We start from the raw sequence: 26,998 nt of genomic DNA, 5'->3' as shown, positions 1-26,998 counted from the left end.
TAGAAGCTGTGAACAGAAGTATTTTATACCCTTTGTTCATTATAGTAGGAGCCTCAGTCACATTTACTTAAGACTATTCTTTCAGATAAAAACACCTTTTCCGTCCTGAATCAATAACCCTGTTCTTTTCCAGAATTTGTTTGATCATGTTGTGATATAATCTGAAATGGATGACATCTCTCTTTTCTTTCTCTAATCAGGTGGACTACAAAGACTTCAAAAGTGCCTGATCCTAAATTAATGTTACCTGTGTTCCTTTTTATCTAGCAATGGGATAAGAGAATTCATTAAAATTTGAGATGTTTTATGTGATGCATGCTACAGGCTTTTCCCCTTTTCCTTTTTTCTCCCTTCACCCAGCAGGATTGGGGAGCAGAATAAGTATTTTCCCCCCTTCTTTATTTAATCAGTGTCTTGGAAAGCTTTACCTTTGGTCTCTGAATACATTTATATACTAGATACCACAGGGATAAGAACCACAGACAAACCAACTTGGAAAGTTGGCAGACTAAAAACAGATTTGCAGGTCTGATGTACAGCATGCTAAGTTTTCCTTTTGTAATTTCCAGTCACTGCATTTACACCAGAACGAATGACCACAAGGCGGAGCTAGCGTGTAAGAAATCATACTTGCACAGTGTGCAGACGATGGAGTTGGGGACAGTGTTATCTCAACCAGCTACTTGTCTACAACATCTTTCTCTAATTATATTCTAGCAATTGTGTTCTTTTTTCTTAGCTATATCTTCAGGGCAGAGAACACCAGAGAGAACAAATTTATTTTTTCATTGTATAGAGTCAATTCAAATCATCTAGATCCTTAAAGAGGGATGTGTTTGGCTTTGTATATAATACACTTTAAATAGAAAATCACTAGTGTTGCCTTTCTATGTGAGGTGTAGACCTAGTCTAAGAGGACCTGGTTTCGAATCCTGCCTCTAATGCTTGCTACTGTCTGATCTTGTGTAAGTCATTTTATCCTCCTGATCAAATCTATAAAATAAAGGGATTTTACTAAATGATTTCTGAGTTCCCTTCCAAATTTAAACCTATGAAGATATAACGAGGACTTGGCAGACAGGCATGCCATATAGAATAAGAGTGTCAAAACAGGCGTCCCGTGTCTTTGGCTGGTATTCCAATTTGTTCAGGTTATACTATTTGTGAAACTGAAAGGCCAGTACTTCTTGCTAAATTAGGCAGATTGACCATTGTGCTTTAAGGCCTGTAAATGCATATAAAATTCTGTTTGGGACTTTGTTTCTAATATCCTACATCTTTTCATTTCAGTCGAACAAAACTGCTCTCTCCCATATTCAACATTCCATTTCCTGTTTCCATGCCTTTGTGTAGATGAACTGTCGTGCCTGAAACAGATTCCTTCTTTGTTTCTACCTCTCTCAATTTCTACCTTCTTTCAAAGTAATATTCAGGTGCTACCTGAATATGTGATAACATTTCTGATTTCCAGCCTTTCTCAGTTGTTATGTCAGTCTCCCTCTTTAGAGTTGAACCCAAGATATTCAGGAACATGGAGGAATATAAGTAGGTTCTGAAGTAATTTGACTCCATTGTAGACGTAGGGAAGAGCATCTAGGACCTGACTATAAATTCTGGAAGAAGGAAGAGGAATAAAAGGAAGAGGGAAAAAAGAAGAACAAGGAAAAAGAAGAACAGCTAGGAAAAAATGAGTAGGAGGAGAGAAATAACAATGAAAAGAAAAATGAGAAAAGGGAAGCAATGAAAGAAGAACAAGAAGAAAAACAAAGAGGAGTAGAGGAATAATAAGGAAAAGAAGGAAAAAAGCAGAAGGAGAAGAGGGATAATAAGGAAAATAAAAAGGATGAGGAAGAAGAGGGGAAGAAGAAGGAGGAGGTTGAAGAAAAGGAGCAGGGGGTGAAGAAAAAGGATGAGAAAGAAGAAGAACAACAGTAACAACAAGAGCAACAAGAAAAAAGGAGGAGAGGAATAACAATGAAAAGAAAAATGAGGAAAAGAGAAATAAGGAGAGAAGAACAAGGAGAAGGACAATAAGGAGAAGAGAAATAATAAGGAAAAGAAGAAGGAAAAAAAGCAGGAGAAGAGGTAGAATAAGGAAAATAAAAAGATGAGGAGGAGGTGAAGAAGAAGGAAGTAGAGGAAGAGGAGGAGGAAGAAGAAGACAATGACACACATAGAGAGAAAATATTTTCATAGTAGTAGCAGTGTGATTATGTTTGAGTTGGAGGACATCTCAGTTGGGTATTTTATGCTGTTAATGAGTTCTGAGAGTAAATATTAAACATTGCAAACTGATGCTGCCAGATTTTTACTCTGCTTCTACTCTATTAAAACAGAAGTTACCTTTGATAGAGGTGGTTAGAATATACTTATACTTCTGTGAGATCCATTACAAGGAAAAAATAAAGGTTTAATTTTCTTCACAATGTGCTGGCAGTTATATATAAATTTGCTAGTTCTACATTTAAAGCTAGGAACATAACTTCTTTGTGATGCAATGCTAACTATTGATTTGTGCAGGAAGACAATGGAATGTAAAGATAGTCAAAAATAATCTTACACTTTTGACTATTAATCATTTTTTAAAAATTCTATAAATAGAAAGAAATGGCTGACATGAATAGGAACCAATTGCTCTTAGGTTATTACATCAGAATCAGGTATGATTTAAGAGAGGGGAACCTCATTGAAATTCTCCAGTTTCCACTGAAGGTTGGGATTGAGATGTGGAAAGTCACAGTTTGTGGGTCTGCTTAATGGGAGAAGACAAGTGTCATCTGGAATCTGCCCCTTCCCTTTATCCCTTGGGAGGAAGGATTAGGTAAAAGCTAGTAGCTTTGATTTCCAGTTTTTTATATAGATTGTTTATCCCGGACTCACAGTAATATCTGTTGGTAAAAAGTATAAAAATCTCTCTTATTTAGTTATCTGTGTACATAGTATACACTTCTGGTGGAAAATGAGTTACATGATGTAGAGATAGTTTCATATATATATATATATATATATATATATATATATATATATATATGTATATATATATATATATATATATATATATATATATATATATATATAATAGAGTCTAATGCAATGTTTTGTATATAACAGATGCTTGTTAAATTTTCTTTGAATATTAAATTATATTTATATCATCATGGCTTCAGAGATGGAAAGAACCTGAAAGACTGTTTTATAGATGAGAAAGTTGAGAATTGAAATGACTTGTCTAAGGTTACAAGAGACAGAACCAGGATTTGAATTCTGGGTAAGCTGGCTCCAAATCCAATATTTTAGTGCTGCATAATAATGACAATAGCCCTTTTATAGCCATATTATTTTATATATCTTATATTATTTCATATTTATATGAGAAGATAGGTGCTATAATTATCATATATATATATATATATATATATATATATATATATATATATATATATATATATATATGAACTGAGATAGAAAATTAAGGACTTTTCCAGAATGGCACAGCTTGTAAATGTTTAAAGCAAGAATTGAGTTCAAGTCAGTCTTCTTATACTTATTCCTCTCCCCTCCCTCTTTTCCGATATTTACTTGGCAATCCAGTGACATTGGCCTTTTTGCTGTTCCTGGAACAAGACATTTCATCTTTAGATTCTAGGAATTTTTACTGGTTTCCCATGCCTGCAATGCTTTCCTTTCTCATTTCTTTCTCCTTGCATTCCTGGCTTCCTTCAAGTCTCACCAAAAACCTCATCTTTTATAGGAAGATTTTCTCAATTTCTTTTATTTTTACCTTTGTTAATTACTTAATTTTACCTTTGATGATTATTTCAAATTTATCTTGCATTTATAATATAGATATATAACTGTTTGCATTTTGACTCTCCTATTCCTCCCCAAAGCAGCCCAGAAAGTAAGTTCTTTGATAGCCAAAACCAACTTTTGCATTTTTTTTTGTACCCTCAGTTCTTAGCACAGTGTCTAGCATATACTAGGTGCTGATTGATTCCAAATGTAGTTCTCTCCACACTATGCCATGCTATTTTTTTTTTTTTGTATCTCATTTGTTGCCTTTTTAAATTCACAGAATCATAGACTGTGAGAGCTTACAGGCCATTAGAGATCATCTAGTCCAATCTCCTAGTTTTACAAATGAATACTTTGAGATTCATAGAGATTAAATGTTTTATCCTAGGTGATAAGAAAGTAAGTACTTACTTCATAATCATCAGTGAAGCTTCAAAGAGGCAAAATTCAGGTTTGAAGTTAAAAAGAGCTACCTAACAATTAGAATTATGGGAAAGTAGAATAGCCTACTTGATAGTGAGAGCACTCTCACTAGATATTCTTAAGTAAATGTAATGGGGAAAATTGTGGTAGTTTCTGGGTCTTGAGGGGATGACCATATGGGAGCCTGTATAATGATAAGACTTCATCCTGCCTCCTCTGGTTGGTCCCAGCATCAGGCCATTTCCTTTTATTAAAAATTATTATAGATTTTATTTGCAAAACATATGCATGAGTAATTTTTCAACATTGACCCTTGCAAAACCTTCTGTTCCAACTTTTCCCCTCCTTCTCCCCACCCCCTTCCCTAGGTGGCAGGTAGTCCAATACATGTTAAATATATTAAAATATATATTAAATCCAATATATATGTACATATTTATATAGTTATCTTGCTGCACAAGAAAAATTGGATCTAGAAAGAAAGAAAAAAAACCTGAGAAGGAAAACAAAAATGCAAGCAAACAATAACAGAAAAAGTGAAAATGCTATGTTGTTGTCCACACTCATTTCTCATAGTTCTCTCTCCGAGTGTAGATAACTCTCTTCATTACTGAACAATTGGAATTGGTTTGAATCATTTCATTGTTGAAGAGAGCCATGTCCATCAGAATTGATCATCATATAAATCTTCTTGTTGCCTTGTTGTTCTGATCTCCTGGTTCTGCTCACTTCACTTAGCATCAGTTCATGTAAGTTTCTCTAGGCCTCTCTGAAATCATCCTGTTGGTCATTTCTTACAGAACAATATTCCATAACATTCATATACTACAATTTGTTCAGCCATTCTCCAATTGATGGGCATCCATTTAGTTTCCAGTTTCTAGTCACTACAAAAAGGGCTGCCACAAACATTTTTGCACATGTGGGTCTCTTTCCCTCCTTTAAGCTCTCTTTGGGATATAACCCCAGTAGTAACACTGCTGGGCCAAAGGGTAGGCACAGTTTGCTAACTTTTCCATCATAGTTCCAACTTGCTCTCCAGAAATGGTTGGATTCATTCACAGTTCCACCAATAATGTATCAGTGTCCCAGTTTTCCCACATCCCCTCCAACATTCATCATTATCTTTTCCTGTCATCTTAGCCAATCTGACAGGTATGTAGTGCTATTTCAGAGTTGTCTTAATTTGCATTTCTCTGCTCAATAGTGATTTGGATCACCTTTTCATATGACTAGAAATAGTTTAAGTTTCTTCATCTGAAAATTGTCTGTTCATATCCTTTGACCATTTATCAATTGGAGAATGGTTTGATTTCTTATAAGTTTGAGTCAATTCTCCATATTTTGGAAATGAGGCCTTTATCAGAACCTTTGAATGTAAAAATGTTTTCCCAGTTTATTGCTCCCTTCTAATCTTGTCTGCATTAGTTTTGTTTGTACAAAAACTTTTTAACTTAATATAATCAAAATTATCTATTTTGTGATCAATAATGATCTCTAGTTCTTCTTTGGTCATAAATGCCTTCCTTTTCCATAGGTCTGAGAGGTAAACTATACTATGTTCTTGTAATTTATTTATAATCTCATTTTTATGCCTAGATCATGAACCCATTTTGACCTTATCTTGGTGTACAGTGTTAAGTATGGATCAATGCCTAGTTTCTGCCATACTAATTTCTAATTTTCCCTGTAGTTTTTGTCAAATAGTGAATTCTTATCCCAAAATCTGGGGTCTTTGGGTTTGTCAAACATTAGATTGTTATAGCTATTGATTATTTTGTCCAATGAACCCAATCTATTCCACTGATCAACTACTCTTTTTCTTAGTCAGTACCAAATAGTTTTGATGACCACTGCTTTATAATATAGTTTTAAATCCATCAGGACATTTCCAATGACATTTGTGTTCTGGACTCATGCAAAAGCAAATCCAACATCAAAGGTTCTTATTTAATTCTTTGTTCCCAAGTGATGGTTCGGTGTGATGCTGGGCTTGAACTTTTACTCTGGCCTATTGCTGAAGGTTTCCTATAGTCACAGGTTCCTGCTTGGTCCCTTAATCCCTGTAACAATAAAAAGGTGAAGATGATTGAACTGAAATAGGTGCCCATTCAATGAGATTTTAAGATTAGTGACTGTCTCTGTCTTTTTGTCTTTCTCCTTTTGTCTCTGCTTCTGTTTGTCTTTGTTGCTCTCTGTATACCTTTGTCTCTCCCTCAATATTTGTCTTTCTCTGTCTCTTCCTCTGTGTCATTTGGGTCTCAAGCGAACTCAGACTTCTAGTGAACAGTTTCTATTTCTCCACATGTCCTAGCAACTGTTATGGCCCAAGTTATATAGCAGTCAATGTGTATTCCTGCCTGAGTAAGTCTTGTGACTAGAGACTAGTGATATCTTTGATTTCTTTGGCTGTCTCTTCTTTACCTTTCTTTCCCTGAGCCTGGATGATCAAACAGGTTTCTTAAGAGATGGATGTTTCTGTTTGGTTTCCAGCTACCTTTTATGTTTGATGACCACGGACAGAAATGTGACTCATCTATGTTTGACCAGAAGATATGGACCTTGAAAGCATTCCTCAGGTGGTCTGGCTCCAAGTTGAAAGTGAGATGCTTGTTTAGCAATCTCATAAAGTATTTCCTGTTTTAAGATTCAATCTCCTGAGACAAAGAGAATCTATGTCTATATGTATACAAGTAGATGGTATAATGAATAGAGTGCTAGACCTAGAATCAGGAAAACTCATTGTCCCGAGTTCAAATCTAGCCTCAGATATTTACTAGCAGGTGACCCTGGGCAAGTCACTTTATCCTATTTGCCTCAGTTTCCTCATCTGTAAAGAGATCTGCAGAAGTAAATGGCCAACCACTCCAGTATATTTATCAAAAATAAAATCCCAAAATAAACCAAAAAACTCTCTCCAAACAAATGGGGTCACCTTAAAGAGTCAGACATAATAAGAAACACCAAATCTATTCATCTATATATAAATAACTGGAATATATTTTAAGTATTTTTCAATGTATGCTTATGATTCTTTTGTGTTCTAAGCTTTTTTTCCTTTTTTTTTGGTGGAGGAAAAAAAATTGCTATCCTATACCCTATCTAGTTGAGCATTGGGAACCTTTCTAGAAAAAACTTGCTTGATCCCTTTTTGAGACACTCTAAACATGAACCAAACCTAAGCTTTGTTAACAGAGATTTTTCTTCAAAGAGCTATCATGGGGGAAAAAAAAGAATGATACACATACAAAATATCTCCCGTATCCTCACATAAGAAGTAGGAATCGTATCCTCACATAGGAAGTAGGAATCGTCATTGGGCCACTATTACTAAATTTGGCTTACAGTGATTTTCCTGAATAACTAAATGTGGGGGCATTCATTATAAACCAAAGATTTATTTTGGGGGTAGTTTACCTAAATTTGAGACTTTGTGTCTCTGGGCAAGTAACGTCATCTCTTTCAGTGTCAGTTTCTTCTTCTGCAAAATGGGGATAATAAAAGTACCTACGTCCCTGGGTTGATGTGAAGATCAAATGAAACAAGATTTTATATATATACATATATATATGAATAATATAATATAAATATAAAAGAATAGCTAGCATTTACACAGCACTTTAAAAGTTTCCAAAGTCATATGACTTTGTTTGGCAATCTCATAAAGTATTTCCTGTTTTAAGATTCAATCTCCTGAGACAAAGAGAATCTATGTCTATATCTATACAAGGAGATGGTAATAATGAATAGAGTGCTGGACCTAGAATCAGGAAAAGTCCTATGACTTGGGAAACTTTTAAAGTGCTGTGTAAACGCTGCTATTCTTTTCTCCGGGACTCATCTTCAGATACATTTTCTAACTCACTTCATCTCCTTGGACCCGACTTTCCTCATCTTCAAAACGAAGGGGTTGGATTAGACTGTCTTTTCCGGTCCCTGATGACTGAGTTCCTTGAGCCTCTATCTCTCCCCCGAACAAGCTCGCATTAGAAGATCATGTTCTCTTACTCGGGTTTCGCGACACCTCTCTGAGGAAAGCGTCACGAGTATTTTTTATTCCCGTTTTTACAGTCTCAGAAACTGAGGCTCAGTCCAGGGCACACGGCTAAGAAGACTGTTAGGGACATCCTTGCACTCAGAGGAAGCATCCTGATCTCCCGGCTCCATCCGTCCTTCCAGACTCTGCCCAGGGGGTGGCGCTCCTGCCCCAGCCTGCCCGTTCTCTCCGGTACCCCCGGCTCCTCGGCATCCTCGCCGCCCCCTCCGCCGGAGCCACCCTGCTCAGCGTCTCCATCTCCTGGGCACCGGGGCGAGGTGGGAGCAGCTGCGCCCGCCAGGGGCCGCTGCCGACCAGGGCGAACCTCCCTCCCTCCCTCCCCCCTCAGCTAGGAGGCAGCTGCAGCAAGCGGAGCTGGGAGCGAGTGCATTGCGAGGCGGGCTGGAGGGAGGGAGGCGTGAAGAGAGCGAGGGTGGCTGCTAGAGGGAGCCTCCGCCTCCGCTGCACCAGCCCGCTCGGGTCCCAGCGGAGACCATGGGGAGCTCCGAGCGGGGATCGCGCGCTGCTCCCGCGCCCAGCCTCCTGCAGCCGTGAGAAGCCGAGTCGGGACTCCCCCCCAAGCCCAGAGCTGCGGGGAGGATGACTATGGCCGGGGGCAGGAGGGGGCTGGTGGCCCCTCAGAACACGTTTCTGGAGAACATTGTCCGGAGGTCCAATGGTAAGAGATGCCTTTGAATCGATTCTATCGCGTTGTAGATGAATTGATGCACAGTGAACGCCCCTGGCCGTCCCGCGCCCCCCTCTCCAGCGGGTACAGCCCAGCCCCCCGAGCTTTGGGCTCCTGCGGAGCCGGTGCAACCGGGAGGATGCTGCCTGCCTCCCGGAGCGAGCCCCAGGGCTGAGAAAGGGAGGGGGGCTGGCTACCGAGACCAGGGGCGCTACTGGTGACGGCAGGTCCCGAGGAAAGGGTCCCCGGCCCGGAGAGTTCTTCCCGGGGCATCTTTTTGGGGGGCTCCTCTTTCCGCAGGGTGACAACAAAGTAGTCTGGAAAAGTGTCAGGGTGCCCGACGGGGCGCTAGGGGATGCGCCGCCTCCCTGAGCTCCGTCCGTCCGCAGACCTGGGGTTCTCTCCGCTTCCCTGCAGGGTCTCTTCGTTCTCCTGCTGCAGACCCTCACTCAATCCGTGCTCTAAGCCGCTTACCCTCCGGTGGGGGGTGGGGGTGGAAGGGCGGAGGAGCGGGGCGAGCTTTTGGATTGTCAACTCCGCACCAGCTTGGTCAGTCTTGGAAGGGAGTCCACAGGGCAGGCGCTTCCTCCTTTTTCTCCATCAGGGCTCCGAGGCAGCGGGAAAGGTACGATCCAGATGTAGCCTCGGCCGGCGGACGCCTCCTCCCTGTATCGTGTGAAATGTCAGGATCATGTGGCAGATGGGGTTTCCTTGGGTTTTCCAGGGCACAGGTGCAGGCTTGGTTAAGTAGTTACAGGTGCAGCTCTTTGTGGCATCTCCTTCTCCTGTCCAACCCTACAACGGCGGAGATGGGGCACACTTGTGCTGTCAGATCCAGGCTCTTCTTTCCCCATAACTAATTAAATGTCCAGAAAAATCTCTCAGTAGCTCTCAGCTCCACAGTGATTGTGGTTAGTTGAGGTAGCAGGACGTTTGCAGACGAAAGTCCAACCCAGATGCTGGTTCCATGTAAATACCCTACCGAAAGTTCGCTCCAGTAGTGAGCAGCGATTTCAACCACCTTTGAGGACAATACTGAAGAGACCGGAGGCAGAGAGAGCCTTTCAAGAGGAAATAGAATTAGGCGCAGGTGGTAGGTATAGAGCAGATGCATTCATCAAATTGCTAAAATTAGCCGAAAGGGAAAGAAGCCTTTAAGTGCACTTTGTGGGCTCCTTAAGCCCCCATCTCCTCATAAGAAAAAAAAATTCAGTTTATCCGAGAAACTGAGTAGCTATAATTCAGGAAATGTGGTTTAAAAATTTGTAAACATGAAGCTTTTGGAGACTTAAACAGCTGGGATACAAAAGTGAGACCTTCCAGTAAGATCATGGCAGAAATTTCAAAGGGAATTTTTTTTTTCTTTTGGTGTTGTTATAGTCATAAACTGATTTACTTACGTAACATTTCCCCTAATAAACACTCATTCTAATTTAGTGATAAACTAACAGTCACCTGGATCCTCAAACATGCCACCAGTTAACCTGAATTATTGAAATGTTTTCCTAGAAATCTTGGGTTGTTAAAGGGGTAAAACAATGCAGTTTTTGAGAGGTGGTTTTCCAGTGACCTGTCAACTTAATGGATTTCTTTTTCAACTAAAACAAATGGAATGGTTATCAGATTATGAAAGATTCTGCTAATTAGAAATAGGTGAAGATAATAATAAACCTATACTTCCAAAGAATTGAATTTGCCCTCCACACGCTTAGAATCAGTCTGGGATTTTCAAATAAAAGCACTTTGCCAAGGCTGGTAGTGTTATTTTTATTATATTAATTATTTATATGTTATAAAGATCATGTTGTTGATGTTGATTGGTGACAGGAGAATGAACCAATCACTGTACAGAATTTGAAGTTCCTTCCTTATTTGAGAATCTTAGTAGGATACATTTAATGAGCTATTTATACTGGAGAGAAATGACCATCATATGAGTAGGTGTAGATTCAGGTTATGGCATACCCATATGATATGTGGGTATTTGTTTATATAAATAAAGTAGTCTTAGATGCCAAATCGTTGTCAATCTTGCCCCTGGGTCCCTGCAGGTGAGGAGAGGGAAAACTTCCTCCCTGTTCATCAGATCCCAGAAAAACAACAGTTTGACCATCCTGTAAACATCCATGGACTGCTAATGGAATAAGATGTGTGAACATTTTTAGCAGTGACATTTTAAATTAAGCACCAATGACCACAACAGCTTGCCTTGAGTTTTTTTTTAAGTATTTCTTGTAACAGCTTAACTATTTGCTTCTTTCCTCACTGAAATGATCAATGTTTAGATGGCACAGATAATGTAACATTGTGGGATGGTCTAGGGTTTAAAATTTCAAGGCATTGTGACTTTAAAAGTACACATTTATTCCTTCTATTTATATCTTCATATATTCCATTTTCTATGTTGAAAAAGTATGCGTGTACTTGTGTTTTTAAAATGGATTACTCCACAAAGGCAGGAATATGGATATTGTTTCTGTCATTGGTGATTTTTGTTAAGCATTTAAATAATTTTTACAGCATGTTTAGTACTATCTTATTAAACACTTCTAGAAAGGGTGCTGGGAGAGATTGGCTTCTTTTGCTGTACTTAAATTAAAAAATGAGGAATGTGAATGTTAAATGACATGTGAATGAATGCCTCTGGCTCAGCAGGCAATGATAGAAATAGCATTAGAGCTTCTCTAGGATTTTCTGATCACTGGCTTTTCACATCCTACTAATTCAACCCATTGGAGCACCTGCATTACTGGAATTACATGTTAATGCCCAATATGCTGGAGTTTGATCTGGATGCTTTCTAATTCTCTTGGGCTTCCTTGCTCTAGTCAGAGTTTTCTTAAAGTCCAGGAAGAAAAAAAAAGAAGTCAGAAGGACCAAGCTTTTATTAAGTACTAGATGCTTTACATCTGATTTGATCTTCACAACAATACCAGGAGATAGATTTTATTACTATCCCCCTTTTTACAATGAAAATGAAACAGACAGAGTTAGATGATTTGCTCAGAGTCACACCAAGTAGTAAATGTCTGAAGCAGGATTAGAACTCAGGTTCCTAACTCCAAATCTGATTTACTTTACCACCCGGGAGGGATTGATAGAATTATTGAAGACCTATATAATTGATATAATGGGTTTAATCTATGTGGATTTATATAAGTTTAGCTTCTAGGAGGTAGAAGAAGGAAAAGGAGTTGAAAAAAATTTTTAAAAGGTGATACAGAAGGATATGGAAGAAATGGTCGATTAGTTTAATAGTCACATACTCACAAAATATTTGAGCTGGAAGGAACTTTGGAGATCATCTAAATCAGGGTCTTCATTTTATAGAAGAAGCTGAGGATGAGAGAAAGAGAAATTACATATTTAAGATAACACATTCAGTTGGAAGCAGAGTTGCAAATGGAGACCAAGTCCTGCTACCCCAAATCGATATACTTGCCATTCTGTCCTGGTCTCCCTTGTCACATCATTATTTGCTGTCAAGTACCACAATTTCCCTGTGGAATATGATAAAGTATTTTAACAATTATCTTTTTGACCAATAGCTCACCTTACTGCATCCACACAGCATAATAGAGCCGAGAAGAAACTAGTACTAAGAAAAAGAAGGGCAGTATTTTACCTTTGTTTCAGTGGTTTAGTCACAAATGATACTGTCTTGTACAGAGCAAGATGCAGTGGTTGTTTGAAGCATTAGGAGGATCAATTTCTTTGAAAATGACCCAGGCAATATTGGAAACATTCTCAGTCTCATGTGAAGGGGAGATTTGACAGTTGCTTGATTTATTTGAACATTGTATACAGCCAACTGGAGTAATGCATTTCTCAGAGTAGATGGATTTGTTTGGCCCTAGTACCTAGCTGATCAAAGGATCATAAAATCTCTCTGTTTTGGCACCATATAGACCTTGCTTCTCTCCTTAGTTATATACATTATTGGAAACAGTCATCTTCTCTCTTCTTAAAGTAGCCTAACACTACAGTCAACATGCTCATGGAAGCAAATAAAAAGTCTGCTTGCCCAAGAAAGGCAGGCAGAGAAGAAGCAAGATATTTGCACATGCTAAGTATGGTTTAAAGGTGCCTAATACAGTATTTACATTCAATACTTGAGGGATTGAATTAGAAAATTGCAATCTATATATGCAATTGCAGTTTTCAGCTCTCATGTAAAAGATAAAGTACCAAGTTACAAAAAACTTCAGAAATAATATAAAGTAACTTTTAAATTTTGCACATAAGGAAACTGAGGCCCAAGAAGTGAAGGGACTCATCCAAAGTCACATAAATAATAAGTGGAAATCTAGGATTCAAAACTATGTCAACATTCATTGATCATTCCACAGTACCACAAAATTTGACTCATCAAAAAAAATTTCAATCCATAAAAAGTAGAATTTTCTTGCTGGTTTCAAAATATTGTGTTTATAAAGTCCTATTAAAAGCTATCAGTCATTTTTCCATCTTCCTACTCCCCATTTTCTACACCTTACACAGCTGCCTTCTTTCTTACCCTTAGTCCTGGGCTGTGTTGGCAGTCTAGGTGCCAAGAAAACACACAAAAAAATGATTAAAAAACCCATCTAGGACATATGTTTAAGTACCATAGAGCAGAAACCTACCAATTGGAAATGCCATAGTAACAATCCATACTGATTAGCAGGAGTGAAATGAGGCACATGCTGGTACATATTTGTGAACATATATAAATTACAGATTGCCTAATCAGCTGTGTTGTTGTAGAATTTGAAGCTGGTTCAGGTTGTTGGCACAATGAGTTAGCAAACAGGAGGAAAGCCACGGGGAATGTTTTGTGTGTTCATAGATGTGTTGAGTCATGGGAATATTTATAAAACAACAAAAAAAAACCCCCTTCCTAAAATCCTTTATGTCCCACTGAAAAGGGAGAGTAATAACAAATCAGGATTATCACCCAGGTCAACATAGGAGGTTGACTTTTTTGTTTTTGTTTTATGTTGTAAAATAACCTCTAAAGTCATGAGTTGACATGAACCTCAGCCAAGACCAGATTTGGTTCTTAATGGAAGATGGGAAAATTTAACTAGATTTGAGTCATGATTGTTATTATGCTATAGGATGAAAAAAATGAGGTATTAGAAGCATCCTGTGTTTTAGTAGAGGATAGGAGGAGGAGTTTAGAATGCTCTGAGTTGGTTAATTCTGATAAGACCAAAATTTTGAGTTTAATTGCCTAGACTGGGAGAATCATGAAACCTGGATTCAGATCCTAGATTCAAATGCTAGATTCTGTACTTATTAACTATATGACCTAGGGGTAGAACATTTAGTCTTTTCCAGGTTCAGTTTCACCTTCTATTAAATGGGGATGATCTAACTTGCTGCTTATTAGGAGGCTACTTTGTAGCCTTTACATTGTGTGAGTTGTTATCATAAGTATTTAGCATTAGAAAGATCTCTACGGCCAAATCTACTCATTTCTAGTGGAGAAAACTGAGGCTCAGAGGTCACATTTGCAGTAAGGATCAGAGTCAAGATTTGAACCCAAATTCTACCTTCTTTCCATGGAACCATTCTGTTGTCTGTCAAAAATAATAATATGATTGTGTGCAATTGTTGGCTTTTCTCTAAACGAAGGCTATTTTTTAGTCTTACGCTTCTTATATATTCATTCAATTAATCACAGAGGGTAGGAATGACAAGGTAGGAACATGTACCTTATTATTGAGGCAGCCAGGTGGTATAGAGGTTAGAGTCCTTAATCTCTTTTTTTAATAATAAATTTTTATTTTCAAAATATATGCAAAGATATTTCTCAACATTCCCCCTTGCAAAACTTTGTGCTCCAAATTTTTCTTCCTCCCTTCTCCCCACCTCCCTTTTCTAAGGAGCAAGTAATCCACTAAAAGGTTAAACATGTGCAATTCTTCTAAACTTATTTCCACATTTATCATGCTATCCAAGAAAAATCAGATCAAAAAGGAAAAAAATGGGAAAGAAAAAAAATCAAGCAAATAACAACAAAAAGGGTGAAAATATTTTATTGTAATCCACATTCAGTCCTCCATAATCCTCTTTCTGGATGCAAATAATTCTCTCCATCACAAGTCTATTGGATCATCTCATTATTAAAAAGAGCCAAGTCCATCATGATTGATCATCATATACTGTTGTTGTTGTGGACACTGTTCTCTTGATTCTACTTACTTCACTTAGTATCATTTCATATATCTCCAGGCCTTTCTGAAATAACCATTTCTTATGGAATCATAATATTCCATTATATTCACATATCGTAATTTATTCAGGCCATTCCCCAGTTGATGGAAATCCACTTGCTTTCTAGTTCTTTGCCACTACAAAAAGGGCTGCTACAAATATTTTTGCATATGTTGGTTCTTTCCCCTTTTTAAAATAATCTCTTTGGGATACAGACCTAGTTGAGACACTTGATGGATCAAAGGGTATGCATAGTTGTATAGTGCTTTGGGCATAGTTCCAAGCTGATCTTCAGAATGGTTGAATCAATTCACAACTCCACTAACAATATATTAGTGTCCCCATTTCCTCACATTCTCTCCAATGTTTATTATTCTCCTTTTCCTGGTCACTCTGAGAGGGTAGGTATGTAGTGGTACCTCAGAGTAGTCTTCTTTACTCAATAGTGATTTAGAGCATTTTTCATATGACTAGAAATGGCTTTAATTTCTTCATCTGAAAAATGTCTGCTACAAGCCTTTGACCACTTGTCATTTGGGGACTATGAGCCTTAATCTTTTAATCTCTGCCTGCCTCAATTTCCTCAACTGTAAAATAAAAGTAATAATAGTGCCTACCTTTCAGGGTTTTTTACAAGGATCAAATGAACTAATATTTATGAATTGCTCAGTATAATGCCTGGCACAAGTAAGTGCTTCATAAATGGTTGTTTCCTCCCTTCTTGCCCTCCATCTAGTGTAGAGGGCCAAACTCTGGAGAAGTATACTTAAAACAAGGATACTTACAACAAGGTGTTAATTCAGTGTGATTGATGAGATGATGGTTCTCTAGTTCATGTATACTTAGTACTTAATATGATGATATAATGGTTCTACAGTTGGCACATGCTCAGTGTATTGTAGTGATGTAATTGTATTAAGGTTTATAAGGACTGAGAGGACTTGAAATGAGCAGACTTGAGAGAGAGACTCAGTGTGTGTGTGTGTGTGTGTGTGTGTGTGTGTGTGTGTGTTCATTCAAGCTCAGATCCCAGACTCTAGAGAAAGCTAGCCTAGACATTACAATCTAGACCAGCTCTCTTGCCTTTAGAAACGACTATATGTGAATTACTAAAGAATAGCTTATTTTAAACAACTCCAGAAATAAGAGATTTTAGTAAATTACTTGCAATTTGATCAACATTTATTATGTAACTATTATATGTAGAACTTTTTGCTAGAATCTAAGAGTTTAAAATGGATATAACAAAGACCCTGCACTCAAAGAATGTATACTTTAATGAGATGTCAGAGAAATACAGCATCCACCTATTCTTGCTACCTTGACTGTCAGAAAAGTTTGTTCTTGAGATTTTTCTAAGTCTTGACCATGCTAATTAAGCCCAACCCTTTTGGTTCTTATGGTGGATTGAACCCTTGAAAATAAGTTTTAATTATTTTTCTAGAATTCCTTTTAGACCCAGAAGCATTAATCCTTCTTTATTTCTCTTTTCCCCAGTCTCCTTTATTTTCTACCTCCTTCTACATTGGCAGATTACTCACAGGTTGAGACCTTCTAAGAATTCTTTCAACCACTGTCTTCCACCTAATGCCAAATTCAGACATATATAGCTCCACATGAGTAAGATGTATATTTTTTATGCTTTCATTTAAAGCTTATTTTCAAAAGCCACTAGATCTTGTATTTTTTCCATAAAATCTTTAAGGAGAAATTGATTCAGGGAGCAAATGAGAAATGGATGGAAAAATATCTACTACTCTAATACTGTTTTAAAAAATAGTTATGTGACATTTTCAACATCACTTAATTGTGGCAGCTTTTCAACAAGCTTTCATAGATATATTCTTATTTAATTTGATATCAATTGTGAAATCCATTCAGCTTTATCACTTGAAAGTCTAAAAATCAAAGAGTCATTTCAAAGGAAGAGGTAGAAAAGTCTAAGAGGGAACTATGGAAGAAGTAAGTCTGGAAATGTGGGGTGGTGGACTTTGATGTCAGACTGAGGAGTTTGAACTTTTCCAATTAGATAGTAGAGAGGCACAGGTTTTGAGAAGAGAAAGGAGATAGATCTTTCTGGCAAGAAATGAATGACTAATTGTAAAAAGTGGCAAAGAGAAAGGAGATGGAAAGATCCATCAGAATGCTACCCTAATAATCCAGACAGGTGGAAATGTAATTTATACTAGGGAGGTAGCAGTAAGAATACAGGGGACGGAGCAGATTTAAGAATTTGCAGAGGTAGAATGGACAGGTCTTGATAATAGATTGGATGTAGGAGGTAAGGGTAAGGGAGGAATTGAAGGTAACACCAAAGTTTTTAATAGTCAGTGAAATATTTCGTTTTGTTCTGGAAGTTGAAAATACTCCTGTAATCTCTAGCCCATAATTTATTGATGAAAATTATGCATTCAATTTTATATTAAGACCAAACATGAAGCAAGGAGCTACTGATTCCATGGGGACTATAACTTGTTTTATGAAAATATTGGATTATTGCTAATTCAGACTCTAATATCTCTTGCTTGGAATTTTATTGTTGGAAAAACAGTATGACCACTAACTTAAATATCCTTGAGTAAATATATAATGCATTTTTAAATTCCATTTCTGCTTCAGTATAGCTGTCCTGCCCTTTTTCCTCTCCAGGTTTCATTCCTTTTCCTCCATTCCTTTTTTTCTTCATCATGGGCATTATTTTCCTATGCAGAAAGGTATAGGATATTGCTTCCTTATTCTTTTATATCTATTTATTTCTTCCATCCTTATCATTTTTCTAGATAGTTCTCTTTCTTATTTTCTACCAGTTTCTATTCACTTACCACTCCCTCCAAAGGTTTGCCTGAAAAAATTAGGAAAAGAATGATTCTTCCTTCTTTTTGCCTGAGCTCCTTTTGTGGATTTGATTTGTTACCCTTTAAAAGCAATGTCTTTAGCCAAACATTAAGTTACAAACGAAAGTGCAATTATCATCACTCAGGAAGATATGTGTCCTATTCAGGTGATGGTATCCAGGTAGTGGGAGTTTATTGTGAAGTATTTACTGTAGCCCAGTAAAATAACAAATTCTGGTAGGGTCTGACGCATTTTGTGTGAGCTGTCTGCTGAAAGCAGCTTTGTAGGTTTTATATGTGTAATTATTCAAACTGAGTCACTTTCCCAAGTTGTTGCTTTGGTTTCTCCTTTGTTATTTTGGGGGTAATTATGATGAAATGCAATTTTCTAATAATTCCTTTTTAGAATATCTATGCATTATGCTTTATGTGCAAATAGCAGGCTTAGGATGCCGTCTCAGACATTTGTACTAGAATAAAGTAGCTTGTATCATGCTCCATTAGCTGAAGTAGCTTTAAAAATTCATTTTTTCCCCTTCAAATCTGTGAAGATTTTGTGCTTTCTGAACCTGCAGAATTCTGTGTGGGTGGGAAAGGTCGCTTTTAGGAAGCCTTACATTTAGTTTCCTCTACTTTTGCAGCCCACAGACCCTCAATGGATGAAAAAGCATTGGAGGGAGTAAGAGGAATCTGGCTAACTTGATCCAAAGATCAAGAAGATCAAGGACAGCCTGCTGAGCCAGCTCATTTCACTAAATAACTCATCTTGTTATTCTTCATATATGACAGACCACCTGTACAGACTGTAACCCATTCCTTGAATACTCTTTTTTCTCACTTTTTTTTCCTCTTAGAATTCTTAGTTTCTTTCAAGGTTCAGCTCAAATGACATCCTATGTAAGCTGTTTTTATTGATCTATTCAGTTGCTGGTGCTTTCCTTTAGTTCTGTGCCAAACTACCTAATATTTATTTTGTTACTCTACTCCTCTCCATTTCACTGGAATGTAAGCTTCATGGTGGGGTGGGTACTGTTTCATTTTTGTCTATTTATCCCTGGTGTTTGACACAAAGTAGACACTCAGTGAAAGCTTATTGACTACTTTAGAAGAGTTGAAGGGAGAGGATTGCCTTGTAATTTAAATCTGGCTAGTACTTTCCTATTGGTTGCTAGCTAATTGGGGGTCTAGACGATGTAATAACTCATATTTACATATAGCGATTTCTTTGTAACAGTCCTGTGTGGTAGGGTTGCAAAGCTGTTATATACCCTTGTTTTATAGGTGCCAAAAAGTGAGTCTCAGAGAGGTTAATTGACATACCAAAGTTATAGAGCTGACATGTCACAGGTAGGACTTTAATACTTCTGTGGACTCTAAATCCAATGATTTTTCCCCCCATCATATTATGTTATTTCTGTTAAATAAATTTTGTATTTACGATGACAGGAATGTGTGTTTTTCTGGGGCTGTAGGAACAATAATAACTCACTATGGCGTTTTCTTAAAGTCTCATGAATATGCCTCCTGATACCTATTTTTTAAAAAATAAATGAGAAGACTTTTAAAATGTGATATTATTATAGGAATTTACAAATACTATGGGTCACATTATGTAACCCAAGCATAAGAACTCCTTAGAAGAAAAGCTTCATATAGTAACTCACAGTTATATAGTATTTTATGGTTACAAAGTCAAAAAGGTTTCTAGAATCTCAGGGTTGAAAGGAACCTCAGAGATCCCTTACTTAATCCTTGTTCCTACTGAAACAAGAATTTCCTCTAAGTAAAACCATGTTAGACAAGTGACCATCCAAATTTTGCTGGAAGACACCCAGTAAAGAGTAGCACACTATTTCCCTTTATCTTTGGAAAGCTCTGTTAGAGAAAACTTCCTAATCGAGTCTGAATTTGTCATTTTGTAACTTCTATTCATTGCTCCTAGTGATATATAACCTTTGGGAGCAAGCAGAGAAAGTCCAAGCACTCTTCCAGGGCATAATTCTTCAAATACTTGAGGTCAGCTATTATGTCCCCTTTAAGCCTTCTCTTCTCCAAGAGAAACATGTCCATTTTCCTCTGGTAAACCTCTTAGGTCAGGAATCCCAAGGCGTTTTGTCATGATGATTGCCATTTTCTGGTCACATGCCAGCTTATTAATGTCCTGTTTAGAATGTGGAGGTCAGAAGTGAATGTGATACTCCAGATACATTCTGATGAGGGTTGGGAACAGTAGCCTGTCACCTCCAAGATCCTACACAGTGTATAATTACAGCCCAATACATTAGGTATTTTTTAGTTGTCATTTCATACTATTGAGACATATGGTGCTTTGCAGTTCATTAAAGCCTCTTATTTTTCCAAACAAATTGTATTTTAGACATCTCCCTTCAAATGTCCTCTCTGATACCCATACCAAATCCCCATGTATGTAGGGAATGTATATAGCTAGGGCAACTCATGGTCCTAGTATTATAGTTCAGGTAAAATACCTCTGTGTCTCTGAAGCCACAACTATTGATGTTATCTCTTGGTATGGTAATGTGTCCTGCCAGATTGTTTTTTCCACTTTTAAAAATTGTCTTGTCTGCCAAACTGTGAACTGCGGGGGTTCTTCATCTATTGACTATTGTATCCCTTGTGCATTTTTTGGTTTTCTGAGAGGTGCTTCTATCTGCAGATTCTTTGCCAATCTATCTTTTGATTCTCCACTGAATTAAAATTTCATGTGGCATCTTTCCAAGGGGAAAGTATGCTTTTTGGGAAGTGATCAGAATCTGGATGACAATGATGAGGATAGAAGAAGCAACGATGTGTGAAGCCAGGATATCCTGACTAGTATCAGGGTTATTCCACCTCTTTTGTGAGTCAAATGCATAACTAAAATCATTTAGCCAGTAAATTCTTTAAGTCAAGTCTGTTTTTTTAAATTAATTTGTTTTTATTTCCATGACCACAATTCTAGACTTGTTTATTATTTGCTTCAGAATTAAGAAAGTTCCTTTCAACTAGTATCATCCTGGCCAGTAATTCCAGAACCATGAAATTACATCCCAGAATAGAAGTGAAGCTTGGTCTAGTAACTTTCGTCCTGCAGCAAGGGGCACGAAAATCCAACTGCACAGACACGACCGCACGGCATCACGCACTTCCTCCCGATCCCAACCCGCATCCGACCCCTCCCGACAATCCATCCCTCCCTCCCTCCCTCCCTCCCTCCTCTCTTCCTCCTTCCTTCCTTCCTTCCTTCCTTCCTTCCTTCCTTCCTTCCTTCTTCCTTCCTTCCTTCCTTCCTTCCTTCCTTCCTTCCTTCCTTCCTTCCTTCCTTCCTTCCTTCCTTCCTTCCTTCCTTCCTTCCTTCCTTCCTTCCTTCCTTCCTTCCTTCCTTCCTTCCTTCCTTCCTTCCTTCCTTCCTTCCTTCCTTCCTTCCTTCCCTCCCTCCCTTTCCTCCCTCCCTCCCTCTCTCCCTCCCTCCCTTCCTCTCTCCCTCCCTCCCTCCCTCCCTCCCTCCCTCTCTCCCTCCCTCCCTCCCTCCCTCTCTCCCTCCCTCCCTCCCTCCCTCCCTCCCTCCCTCCCTCCCTCCCTCCCTCCCTCCCTCCCTCCCTCCCTTCCTCCTTCCTTCCTTCCTTCCTTCCTTCCTTCCTTCCTTCCTTCCTTCCTTCCTTCCTTCCTTCCTTCCTTCCTTCCTTCCTTCCTTCCTTCCTTCCTTCCTTCCTTCCTTCCTTCCTTCCTTCCTTCCTTCCTTCCTTCCTTCCTGTGAGGCAATCAGTCTTAAATGACTATACTGTAATATACTCTAAGTCTGACAGTTATCAAAACCTGTAATCTTATTGACCTATAGTCTGCAAGCTTTGCTCTCTGCCTTTGTTTTTAAAAGTAGGGCAACAATTATCCCTTCTCTAGCTTTCTAGCATATTTTTCATTCTCCATGATCTTTCAAAGATCATTTTGACAATGGCTCAGCAATCATATCTGCTCATTCTTTCAGTGCTGTGGAATGTTTATTGCCAGGAACTGGTGACTTGAAGTCATTGAGGGCAGCTAGGTGTTATCTTATTATCTGATTACTGATCTTGGATTTCAGTTCCTAATTAATCAATCTTTTTTTTTTTTTTTTTTTTTTAGTTTTTTATTCTGTCCTTTCTAGTACAAAGATCATTCTCACAGGTAGAGAAATGAGAAGTAAAATATAAGTTTAGTAATTTTGCCTTCTATCATGCATTATCATTTTTTATATCGTGAGTATTTATTCTTTTCTTTCTTTGACTTTTCTTCTCCTTCCCCTAATTCTAACATGGAATAAAAACCCTTTTTTTTGTCATTAGAATTCCTCATCAGCTTTAGATAATGTTGAACTTAATGCTCCTGACATTGTTTTTATGGTGGCATACCACATGATTGTATCCATCCTTCCTACCTATCCTTAATTTTTCTCTGTTATTCAGTCATTCACTCTTGTCCAACTCCATATGACTTCATGGATTTTTGTCCATGGGGTTTTCTTGGCAAAGATCCTGGAGTAATTTGTGATTTCCTTCTCTAGTGCATCCCCATTTTATAGATGGAGAACTGAGGCAATTAGGGATTAAATGACTTGTCCAGGGTCACCCAGCTAGTAAGCTTTTAAGCCTGAATTTTAACTCAGAGCTTCCTGACTCCAAGCCTGGTGTTTTATCTATTGCATCATATAGCTACCTCTTTTTTTCTCTATATATGACTTTAAAATCTAAATTTGACCCTGAATCTCTATGTTTTCTCGGTCATTGTAATTGCTTCTGTTTTTATTTTCAAAATTTTATTTCTTAGTTCTTTATGGGCTGACTTTCTCATTAAAGGCCATTTTTTTGTGGTTTCTCTATACTAAGGTTGCTTGTCAGACTACAGTTGGCTTTCCTCTTCTAGATCCCAAATTCTAAGGTGATGTGGACACTTCCCTCAAACTTCTTATCATTTCTGTAGCCAGTTCTTCCTTGTTAGTCAGGATTAGGAGAGTAATAACTATATTCCTAAGTACTTTCTCTGCCTTTTGAAGTATTTTAACTATCATGAAAACATACTAAGAAATGGTTAGCTACTCTACTTTCAATAGAAAGAGCCTGAGCAGATAACTAGATAACACACCACTGCTATGTCAGGCTTGGGATACCAAACTTGTGATGTTTCACAAATTTCTCATTCATTTTTTCTTTCATTCAGGGAGTCTATAGTATATTTCCTTGACAATATATAGTTGTTCTTTCAAATGTTGTCAGCCATGCATATCTTTTTCTTGTTTCTGTATTTATTTACCCATAGAAAGATATATCCTTAATACAAGGTGCTTATTTTACTGTTTCTCTCTTCTATTTGGATCTATTTGAATGAGGCATATCATGTCAGTGCCACATTTATAGTCATGGGTCTCCATTTCCTCAAATATCAGTAATACAGACCAATTATGCCTGATTTGCTTCCTTATACTAGGACTTCTAGTTTACAGTGATCCATATTTTGTGGATAGACATGAGATCATAGGTTTTATTACTAGTTCATTTTTTGTATTTTATTTTGTGTATTTCTGGAAGTCTCTGTTGCTATTCTTCATAAATTATTGTAGCTATTTAATTTATTTGGCTTAGTAGATTTAAATAGATAGTTTTCTCTCTTCTTTATTCTGCTTAAAAATCCTTTTATTAGATTTTTAAGACTCCAGATATACATATATGAATGTACATACACACACAATCAATCCTTAATGTTTGTACATTTAATTTTTACAACTTGAAGCAGTCATATGATTTTATTAATAATGTCATATTCACTTTTGTGTTGACAACTATAAACATTCACAGCTTTATGCAGTAGGGGGAAAAAGAGGCTCAATGTACAAGTTTATGTCTTCAAAAAGGGAAGAGCAGTACTCATCAAAGTATTTGTGAATTTGCTTCAGAAAGTGCTAAAGTAAACTCAAATGTGCAATGAGGAATTGAAAAAAGTGGAAAGGTGGCAGAGTTTGTGGGTAAATGAGATGATGGCCACCTCTGCCAGTTTGCTTATATTGACCCCTCCCACTGCCTGTGTTACCTGATTCTTAAGCCTCCCAGCCAGCTGACTAGAGCAGCTAATAGCTCCCTATCCCAGGGTTGGGGACTCACTTCAAGACATGTTTGTTTTGGAGTCAGTCTGGATTTTTGAGTATTCTGGCTATTTGACTTGACATGTCCCTTAATCTCTTGGTGCTCAAGAAGATACCAACATGCATGACAGATGGGGTTTCCACATTCAGGAGTTTTCCATAGCAGTAAAATCACAGGTTTAGTGCCTACCAAATGTTTGGTCTGTGCTCTCTCCCTCTCTCTCGCTCTCTTTTTGTCTGTCTGTCTCTGTATCTCTATCTGTCTCTGTCTGTCTCTTTCTTTCTGTATCTCTCATAATTCTTGCTTAATGTAAATAAGTGGACCATTTCCCAGATCTTCCCCTCACCCTCTGTGGCTCCAAAAGAGCAGTTCAAACAACTTCAGTATATAGTCAGAAGCTGAGTACCCCTTACATGGGACTGAACCAGCCTTTCTGCTGCTGCCTCCACCTTCCCATTTATGCATGTGTGTGTATTCCACAGAAACCTTTATTGGGTATATTATATCTTTAGACAAAAGTTAATCATTCTTATATTTCAAGCTGTGGACAAGAAATCCAAGTCCTATTCTCAAGCATCATCACTTCCTGACTCAGCCTTTCTCTTCAAAGCACTTGCCTTTGATAGTCCACAGTGATGTAAGCACCACGTGTGCCCCTTCAGTTTCTTATCTTGGATTTCATAACCTTTAGCAATGATTTCTAAACACCTTCTGGCATTATCATTTGTCCTCCCATGAATCCTGAGAAGTGGATTGTAATAATCAGAGCTGACAAGTTTGGGGATGTTATCTTGAATAAATAACTTTTTTTTTTTGTTAATGTCAGAGTGTCTGATGCATTAGTAGCCCACATAGGAGCTGTCAGCACCATCACTTGTTTCTTCTTCCAATAATTATTGTATAATCTGTCTCCTAACAGTAATGATCATTAGTCCTGATAGCTTATGGATGTTGGGCAGCTAGGTGGTACCCCACATAGGAGCTGTCAGCCCCAACATTTGTTTCTTCTTCCAATAATTATTGCATGATCTGTTTCCTAACAGAGCATATACTTACTTGCTTTGTGACCTGGGCAAGTCACTTAATCTCAATTTCCTTATCTGTAAAATAGGGATAAAAATAGCACTTACTCTCATGAGGACATTGTCAAAATCCAATGAGATAATAATTGTAAAGCACATTAAAAATTCCTGGCACATAATAAGTACTATATAAATACTAGATATTATTAAGGAATAGTTTCCTCTTTAGAGGGTCCAGCTCTCCTTTCTACAGGAAAAGGCCTTTTATCTGTTATTTAGCTCTATATGTCAATGGCCTTTCTCCCCACCTTCATTGTTCCTTTGTACTTCAAATGTCTGACATAGATCATGATTCCATTTTGCCTTTTCAGATTATTTTTCTTCCTTTCTTTTAAACATTGGAGCCTGTTCTTCCCTTTTTTAAATGGAATATTTCAATTTTCCTGAAATTCTGGAGAGTGACAGGGCATCCCTTGAGGACCATTAACTCCTCTTTGATGAGGGAAATCAGCCTGCACTTTGAGTGTGTTTAGCAATTGCTTGGCTGTGGCCGAAAGACAAATACCTCATACTCTATGAAGGTCACTGCAAAATTATCTTTGCTCTCTCTACTTACTGGAAACAAGATCTTCAGTCATCTGTTCTTCTTATTGGTAACTCTTATGACTAAAGTCTATAGTAAAAGGCTGCAAGAAATTGCTGTGATCAAAGTTCTTTATAGTATCTCATTTTATCTGTACCACAACTTTATGAGGTAGGTAGGTAGTCCTATTATTTCCATATGATAGATGAACAAATGGATGCTCATATATTTGCCAAAGGTCATGCAATTAGTAAGTGTCAGAACCAGAATTCAAATCTACTTCTTTTTGATGGTAGCTTATTGTACGCTACCATGCTTATTTTATAGTTAATCTAGAAGGTGTGTGAATGTTTAACTTTGACTAATTAAAAAAAAAAAGATGTAGTAGATAGAGTGTTAGGACGTTATTTCCCATGCTACAACTAACCCAAGGATTTTGTGAGACATAGGACACACTTTGAAAAGGAGTCAGAGTAAGACCACGGGAGTGATATGAACATGGTATCCCTGAACCTAGGTGTTATAGCTGGTCCTGATGACTGCATAATTAAGGGCAGTTTTGGTTATTCTCTACATATCCCCAAAAGAATCCCAGAAATGAAACTTTAAAAGATAAATAGCATGACACCATAATATTGAGTATTGGAGCTATAGGTTTAGAGGTGACTATGTTGAAACCAGAGAGATTAAATTAAAACTCCCTTATAGATATAGGCAATTGCTCCTACTTCTATGTAAGTTCCAAGGATGCTTTCACTACTTGATTCCCTTCCTTGTTTTTTAAGGTTTAATTTCTTCTCCTCCTCCTCCTCCGTAATTAGGGTTAAGTGACTTGCCCAGGGTCACATAGCTAAGAAGTGTTAAGTGTCTGAGACTATATTTGAATTCAGGTCCTCTTGACTTTGGGGCTGGTGCTCTATCCACTCTGCCACCTAGCTGCCCCTGGTTTAATTTCTTAATTTAAATATTTCTATTATTAATTTCTCTATCTCTTTTATGGTCTGGAAATAGAGTTTGGATTAAATTAGGGTTTGAATCATGAGACCTTTTCTGACCTTCCTCCTAAACCACAATAAATTTGGGGTAGAATTAGTAAAGGAGTGCTGCAATAGATTCAGTTGTCTTTAAAGTGGTGTGTTTAACCAAGTAGATTTATTGTAAACAGATATTTTAGGTTTTAGAGACTTAGGCTAATCACTCTCCAAGGGGCCTCATTAGCAGAGGAATGGCCATATTTCTTTGAAGAATTCTTTATCTGCTCTAGTGTTTACATGTAGTATTATCTTAAATGTACCAGCCACAG

At 37.7% G+C, this 26,998-nt stretch overlaps 1 protein-coding gene across 9 annotated transcripts in view; it reads left to right on the top strand.

The window, feature by feature from the left end:
- Nucleotides 1-26,998, top strand: part of KCNH1 (potassium voltage-gated channel subfamily H member 1) — a 610,670-nt gene that overhangs the window by 109,409 nt on the left and 474,263 nt on the right. Inside the window, exons 1-2 of one of the 9 annotated variants that reach the window (XM_074309069.1) lie at nt 7,994-8,573; nt 8,667-8,933. The exons of 7 other annotated variants lie outside the window; for them this stretch is intronic. In XM_074309069.1, the coding sequence (XP_074165170.1) occupies nt 8,855-8,933 (79 nt within the window). In that variant the 5' untranslated portion in view covers nt 7,994-8,573; nt 8,667-8,854. Of the gene's footprint in view, nt 1-7,993; nt 8,934-26,998 lie in introns of those variants that run through there. One more of the 9 variants, XM_074309070.1, reaches the window with a different exon arrangement.

Source organism: Sminthopsis crassicaudata, chromosome 4 (genome assembly GCF_048593235.1).
Source record: "Sminthopsis crassicaudata isolate SCR6 chromosome 4, ASM4859323v1, whole genome shotgun sequence".
Taxonomy (NCBI): Eukaryota; Metazoa; Chordata; class Mammalia; order Dasyuromorphia; family Dasyuridae; genus Sminthopsis; species Sminthopsis crassicaudata.
The sequence above is the reverse complement of the archived record's forward strand: the minus strand, read 5'-3'. Positions and strand labels throughout refer to the sequence as shown.